Raw genomic sequence first — 8,088 nt, forward strand, 5'->3', positions numbered from 1 at the left:
TGTAATCATCATGAATGAACGTATACATAAAACAATTATAAAGAATGTTTGCGTCTACTTGGAGCATGGCCTCCACAGTAAGACTATGGGGAAGGAAAAAATGTGATCTCAATCTCCACCAAAGCCTGCTCGATTTGTTACATGATTGTCATGAATGCATACAGAGAACACTTGTAAAGAATGTTTGTATGTACTTAGAAGTGGACTAATAAAAACAACATTTTTCTTAACAGTTCTGGAATTTACTTTCTTCGAACAACCTTAAAATTGTGATATTTGGAATTTAATGTGACGCAGTAATTTTGCCACGTAATTGGTATGAATGCATACAGAAAACGCTTACAAAAAATATTTGTATACAGTTAGAGATCTGCTAATAAAAATAATGTTTTCTTTAACAACCCTGTGCTTTTATTTTTATTTTTTTTAACAACTTAAGATTGTGATTTCTGAAAATTAGTGCTACGCAGTACTAAGAAGGCTTTAAGAAATAGTACCCATTAAATATTTTTAGGAACAAAAGGGAATTTAAAAAATTATAGATTCAAATTTTCAACACGAAAATTAAGTAGCTGCTTTTCAATACTAAATAATTCTTGCAATCTACTAAGTATTAGATGTGATAGCAATCTTTTTTTTTTTTTTTAACAACTTAAGATTGTGATTTCTGAAACTTCGTGTTACGCGATGCTAAAAAGGCTTTAAGAAATAGTACCAATAAAATATTTTTAGGAACAAAGGGGAATTTAAAAATTATAGATTCAAATTTTCAACACAAGTAACCTTTCCTTCTATGTAAATGATACCATCCACACAAAAAAAAGTATCTAAGGCATATATAAAATAAACTTCGTAAGAATTTTCAGACATCTTTCAGTCAAATAATTTTCTAAAACCTTCACATTTATCATGTTAGTCCCAGTTACACTTGCAGAGAGAGTCAAATAATTATAGACTGAGAAATGGAAATTTGGCGAATACTTCGACGTTATGTTGGAAAACAGCTAATATGATAGGAGCTTACAAATTTGTGGCTCATGGACTAAAAGCCTACAATCAACCTTAAGATATAGGTCGAGGAAGGGACAATGGAAACCAAGGGTTGGTTGCCGAGAAATTCGTCCACCCAAAACTTCTTAAAGGAAGTCCAGACCATCCAAGAGTTGGTTGCCTACAACAAAACTATCCAAACCTCATTTATCTTTTTTTTAATATCATCACAGCCCCAAAAAATAGAAGCAAGGAAAAATGGATAACACAACAGCAAGCAAAATGTTAGAAGAGGTCTGTCCCAAAATTTGATGCTTTGTAATTCAGCTCATGCACCGATTTTATAATTCAGTTCATGCATCGAAAACAACAGCCCAAAGTCTAAAGGACATGCAGGTACACATGTGCACGCACACACATATAAAGAGAAACATGTTGTAATTCAGCAATAAAAACATAGGTAACAATAAAAACACAGGGAATACATAGAGAAAAATTTAAAAGTAAAGAAATGTATGGAGGCTCAGATTTTATATATATATATATATATATATAGTTGACCTGGAATATTATTGGTAGCAAACGGATCCGTTGTGATCCATTTGTTTTCGATGATCGAGCCTCCAAATCGACGATCGGCATTGTCGAACATAATTTATACCACTTGAAGCATCTAAAAATCAAATTTTATATCTTTTCGATATTGTTCTCTTTTCCATTAAGTGAATACAAAAATGAACGGCTGAAAATGAATATCCTTTAAACAGTAATGATAGGAGTTTTGTAATCAAAATCAAGAGTATAGATCTTATTTTAAATATTTTAAAGAATTTTTTAAATCAAAGTTCAACTGATTTAGATTTCTTTACACCATTAAATAAGAAACGTCTCATATCGACCATTAAAATTATAAATCTTGAAACTCTTTGATCATCAGACCAATGATGATGAAAAGATTTAAAAATTTGCATGTTTCTAGATACTTCAAGTAGTATAAATCATGTTTTAACGATGCCGATCATCGATTTGGAGACTCAATCATCGAAGACAAATGAGTGGCAACGGAGCTCGTTTGCTATCGATAGCATTCCAGCTCAACTCTCTCTCTCTCTCTCTCTCTCTCTCTATATATATATATGAATTAAGTTATTATTGAATAACTTAAATTGATATCTTTTATCTATCAAATACTATGTTTTTTGAGTAAATCTAAAAGATATGTTGGGCAAGAACTTATGCCTTCGAAAAAGACTTTAGAATTTTAAGAGGGTGTGAGCTAATAAAGGCCCTCTACACAGTGAGTTTCTAGCATTAATTAATTTAATTAATATAAATATAAATCTCATGATTCTACAATGTTGTGGGATGGGTTTTAAAGCATAAACAAGATGGAAATAGAGAGGAGGATTTCTTAAATTCATAGAGAAAAATGAATTATAATAATATAATAATATTTTTCTCCTAAGTCAAAATCGTATTTGCGTAAATTTGTTCGGATATCTATATCTATCGGCATCTCGAACTTTCTAGTGATGTTATCAATTGAACATATTTTGATGTTGCTCGATAAATTTACTAAATCTAAGGGCTTGTTTGGTTCAAGAGTGGAATTGGAATGGATAATGGAATGGAAATGAATTAGAATGGTAATCGGATTGCCCCACTTCCCTAAGACGTTTGGTTCATTTCTGGATTGGAAATCGGAATGAATTATTCATATTTCACCGTTTGGTTGATACAAAGTAAAAATAATAGAATAACATAATACTAATTTTGCTTTAAAATATAATTTTATAAAACGATCTAAAATTTATATATAAATAAAAATTAATACTACTCTCAAGTTAGAGCTATGCAAAAAAAAAATTTAATTTATTTTAAAAATTTGTATGCAAGAAATNCTCAAGTTAGAGCTATGCAAAAAAAAAATTTAATTTATTTTAAAAATTTGTATGCAAGAAATTACAAAAAAAAAAGCATTAATTTTTTGAATAAAATTATAATAAAAATAATGTATCACGTTTTTTTTTAATACTTAAAAAAAAGGGAAGAGAAGAAAAAGGATGGATAAAATAGAAAAATATTGGGTTGGACCTAAGGAAGAGGTAAGTGCGGGCTTGAAATTGACATTTCAATCCGGGCTTAGAAACCGGAATCAATTTGTAGGCTAATGGATCATTCTCATTCCGATTTGGAATGAAAGTCTCAAACCGATTCCTGTGAACCAAACAAAATTAGTCGAATTTGATCAAACCGATTCCCATTCCGAATCTAAAATGTACGAATCAAACATGCCTAATTGTGAATTAGATTTAAAGAGTTCCAAAAAGTTCGAGGACTATAATAACATATCTCTAAAAGTCCGGGGAGTAGTGTGCAATTTACTCTTCTTCGACAACCCAACTCTCCCGCTCTTTGAAGCACCGCGCCATTTCCCCCTCTCTCTCTCTCTCTCTCTCTCTCTCTCTCTCTCGCTCCGCTTCGTCTCTGCGAAAATGGCCGAGATATCTCTCGCCTATATCTGTCGCCTACATCTCCCGATACTCGAAGCTCTCGAAAACCCTAGGCAGGTGATCTCCTATCCCTTTCTTAGGGTTTTTTTTTTATTTTTTATTTTTTAATTTCTGTTGATGGAGTGATCGGAACAAAGAAGTTTCACGTTTTTTTTCTTTTCGGATTTTTGTATGTGGTTCTTGTAAATTCAGGGATTGTGTGCATTTTTTGTGCAATTCATAATATTCTGGTTTTGTAATTGGTTCCTGTTATTGTTCTTGCCTTTTTCTTTTCTTTTTTTTTTTAATTTTTTTGGGGTAAAAAGTGTTTTGGAATTGGTCTCTGATTTTGTGATTTTGTGAATTCTAGTTTTGAAGGGAGATTATTTTGTGATTTTGTGAATTGTGGTTGAAAATTCTATTTGTTAATCCACTTAAATCTCTCTCGTATGCATTAGTTTTTATGGAACTTGTGAATTGTTCCACACTTGTGGTTCGTACCAAGAAACAGATCTCGATGAGTGTAAATAAGTAAATCTTGTTGGAGATTTCAATTTGGTTTCATAGATATTAATATATAGTTGGATGATAATGGTACAATTAAGATTCTTTTTACGTACAAAATCTTGTGCGCCACTGTAGTAAATTAATAGCTACGGGACGAAACTCATCCAACTAGGGTCAGATTTGAACATAAATGTCACAACCAATAGTAGATCAATGCGAGATCATGAAAAATATAATTCAATAGAGGAAAGAATGCACACTGAATATAGCACATATGGACTATTTTATCATTAGATTCATTATATTTCGTTGAATTATGTAGAAACAGAGTAAATTATGACTTCACAAAATAACATGATTTGTATGTCAATATGTTGTCTATCTGCTATACCAGTATTCGAATATAGATTGCTGGATCTGAATTTAGGATTAGCACTTCAGCTTAAACCAAAATCTGCATGAGTATATGGTGATCCCAACGATTCATGCAATATATGCCCAACTGAGTTTATACAATGAGAGTACAATAAGAAAGCAAGATCTGACATATGATGTATAGCTGGTTTAATTTTAGCCTATAAGTTGCTTTTAACTGAAGCTTTCTGAAGAAGAGAAAGGGGATAAAGGTAGGAAGACAAATTACCAATATGTTTAGGCTATTGGAGAAAGATCTTGCGGTGGCTAGTGGTCTTGGAAGATAACTCTCATAGGATGCGTCCTGCACCAGTCATTAATCTCCTCCACGAAACTAAAGGGCATCTTATCACATTTTAGAACTTGTAAGGTGGTGATGTGATTCAAACCATTCGGAACCACATGCATATTGGTGCAACAATGGATAGACAAGCACATAAGATTTGGAAAGGATCCGCGCTCCATGTTGAGCAATGCTAGATGAGATAGGTTGCTCAGCTTAAGGTAAGATAAATTAGGGAAGCTGCCTGGCGAACAAGAAATCTCTCGACATTGGCAAGCATTGTCTGTCAATTTGAGAATCCTGAGGTTTTTTAGCTGCCCTAGTGTTTTTGTTGGTTCTCCTTTCAAGTTTGAGCGAGACAAAGTGAGCTCGGTGATGTGACGTGTGAAATTTTCGATACCGCAGAGTTCATCGGGCTGCAAATTTCCATCTAACTTCAACTTATATAGCTTTGTATGAGTTGATGTTGCTTTAAAAACCTCTTGAGGGATCTCCTTGGTTCTTAATGTTAGAGAGTTCAGACTACTTAACAACTTAAGATACCCAACCAATTTGCTGTCGGTAGTTTTTGGAGTATCGTGATCAGCATCGATTTTAAGGGTTTGAAGATTATGCAGTGACATGCAAGACATCCTGATACTTTTAGCAGAAGCAGCTTCTGAAAGGGTTTGCATGTTTCTCAACGCTTGTGAGTCCAGTAAACTCATTGAGTTCAAGTATAAGTGGCGAAGCTCTGAAAGCGTCCAAACTTCAGATGGCAACTCTGTGATAAATGTACCTCTTATATCTAGAGTTTGCAGATGTGGAGGGATCCCTCCAAAAAATGGCAACGTCGCAAAATTGCTATTTCTCAATCCCAGGTATCGCAATCTAGTCATATCTTTTATAGGAAAATGATAAATGCTATCTGGTTTTAGTCCCTCTAGTTCGAGCACTCTGAGGAATTCCATGCTTGTCTTAGGCTGATAAATGAATGGATAAAAGTTGATGAAATTTGATAACCACTTTTGGAACCATCCTTTACTATTAGTAAAGATTTGGTTTATTCTGCTTGCAGGGAAAACTAAAAGAGCTCTTGATTTTTCACACAGAACTTGAGGTAATCTCGCAGGGATCTGTCGGAGCGCCAAACGACGTGAAGCTATCTCCTTGGGCTTTGACTCTGCCTCGATAGGATTTAGATTTGCTACCTGAAGGAATCGACTCTCTCTTGCTTCGGACTTCGCTAGCTCACCCAAGAGGTCATGGACTCTTACCTTTTTAATACTCATATCAGATCCTCGCTTCACTATTTCAACCAGGCACCTTTGTGTCAACTCCTCCAAGTAGTTGGTTGCAGTGCCCTCTAGTGTTATACCTTCTTCTTTGGGTATCAGATCATCTCCAATCCACAACTTCGTTAATTTTGAGGCACTGATGTCAGAACCCTGTGGGTAAGCTCCCAAGTAAAGAAAACAAAATTTCATGCGGTAAGGCAAATCGTAGTAGCTCAAAGCAAGGATTTCTAAGCATTGCTTCCCATCATCTATCGAATCCCAGTTCATATTATCAAGTAATTTCGACCACACCAATGGATGCTTCAGTTTTGTCGAAACAAGACCTCCCAGTACCACCAAAGCAAGAGGCAAACCAGCACATTTGCAGGAGAGCTGGCGCCCCAAGTCCTCGAGTCCTCTTGGGCATATAGGTTGGTCGTGCAAAGTTAATTGTGGAAAAACTTTTGTAAGGAAAAGTAGCCAACTATCATCCTCGTTTAAGGGCCTCATTTCATAGGGTTCAGAACCTGGGTCATGATAAATGGCAACATCCTTGAATCGAGTTGTTACTATTATTCTACTTCCGTTGCCTGAATTTGGAAGAGCTGGTTTAAATTGATCCCATACTTCTTTCCTCCAGATATCATCCAACACTATTAGGTATCTCCTCTGCTTCAAAGACCAATATAGCTTCTGCTTTAAGCTGTGGACCTTCCATCTCCTCTGATAACTATATTCATATTTTGCAGTGTTCGTAGATTCACTTAAGCCTAGTTGATCAATCATGATCAACAAAAGGTCCATAATGTCAGGATCTTGATGAACAGGCACCCAAGCACAAACATCAAAGTAGTTTTGAAGTTCACTTACCGAGTCCACTTCTTTAAGCTGGGTAAAATGGGTGTGACCGCTAACGGGAAATTTGGAAACTGAGTTATAAACCATGGCCGCAAGAGTGGTTTTGCCTGCACCACCCATCCCGGTGATGGCTACAACCTGTCGACGTCTCTCCGAGTGAAGCAATCTCTCCACTAGAAGATCAGCATCATGTTCGAAACCGACAACCACATCATCACCAAGGTGTGGAAATGACCGTCTCCATGGATGCAAATGACCTTGATCTGCAGCTGCACTACTGCTGCTTCCTTCGCCTCTTTGCTCGTGCAATTTAGGTACGTATATAGTTCTACGTTCGACAATCTCATGGATCTTGGATTTCAACTCTTCGATTTGTTTATATACCGAATAAGAATGAAATATCCTAGTGGCGGGAGCGTACCTCTTCTCCAGCAAATAGGTATCGATCAAGTCCTCAGCTTCATATGCTACGTCTCTTACGGAGCTCAACCAAGTCTTCGTCGCTGCATCCCGCCTCTGCTTGTAGTCCATGTTGTTAAGGAAGATCTCCAGTGCCTGCAGTTCTTGTTTCAGCGATTCAACATCGTCCGCCACCTTCCAAATTTGAGAAATTTCTTGGGTGAATAGGTCACCGATTTTGTTCACTATGTAGGAAACTAAAGCATCTTCTGACATCTCTCTCTTTCTCTCTCTTGCAGCGGAGTTTGGGGATCACACTGGAATGAGCCTTGAAACTATGTGAAACAGGATGTAGTCTCTAATTGCCAGGGGGCCTTTCTCTGGTCATTCTCTCCTCCTTGATTCAACCAATCTGCAGTTGTCAACATAAATACATTGATAGGGACCTTTTATTTGTCATTCTCTCTAGCTTCAGAGTCAACAGTCAATAGAGTGTGATTTATGCAATCTCATCTGTTTACCAAATACCATTAATAATAGCTATAATGTAAACAGAACCCATTCCTGATGGAAATATTTTGATATGTTATATGAAAATGACAGCTAAATTGCATCACTTTGTCCTAAACTTTTGGTGACTTCCGTATTCCTTGTTGCTATCCTGCTTCATCTTCACCCTTCAAATTTTTAAGTTTATCTTTTTACATTCTGGAACTTTCGAAGGCACTTAGCTCTAGTTCTTACCTGCTTTTGCTATTCGAGCAAAAATTGTTATTTGCCTCTAGTGCACATTTACATTGGTGCATCAGGTATCTACCACTCTTTGATCTTCCATTCCATATTTGATTCTCCACATATCAAATTTTCGTCTTTTTTTATCTCTAGATAT

General features: G+C 35.7%; 1 protein-coding gene and 1 long non-coding RNA gene across 3 annotated transcripts; one reads left to right on the top strand and one right to left on the bottom strand.

The window, feature by feature from the left end:
• On the bottom strand, positions 927–7,546 carry LOC109728566 (probable disease resistance protein At1g58602). Of its 2 annotated transcripts, none has more exons than XM_020258988.1 (2): positions 4,633–7,546; positions 927–1,171 (listed from the first exon to the last, which is right to left on the bottom strand). In XM_020258988.1, exon 1 carries the CDS (start codon positions 7,473–7,475, stop codon positions 4,671–4,673), a length of 2,805 nt encoding a protein of 934 aa, XP_020114577.1. In that variant the 5' UTR covers positions 7,476–7,546; the 3' UTR covers positions 927–1,171; positions 4,633–4,670. The 2 variants fall into 2 exon arrangements, with proteins under 2 accessions (XP_020114577.1, XP_020114578.1); XM_020258989.1 differs by having other exon boundaries at positions 1,165–1,182.
• On the top strand, positions 6,993–7,812 carry LOC109728567. Its single transcript, XR_002221015.1, has 2 exons — positions 6,993–7,114; positions 7,499–7,812. It is a non-coding gene; the product is annotated as an uncharacterized LOC109728567 (long non-coding RNA).

The sequence above is a fragment of the Ananas comosus genome, linkage group 24, assembly GCF_001540865.1.
Source record: "Ananas comosus cultivar F153 linkage group 24, ASM154086v1, whole genome shotgun sequence".
Lineage (NCBI taxonomy): Eukaryota > Viridiplantae > Streptophyta > Magnoliopsida > Poales > Bromeliaceae > Ananas > Ananas comosus.

Bases quoted from the DNA above. Each gene is read 5' to 3' on its own strand.
- LOC109728566 (XM_020258988.1), bottom strand. From the start codon at position 7,475: ATGTCAGAAGATGCTTTAGTTTCCTACATAGTGAACAAAATCGGTGAC.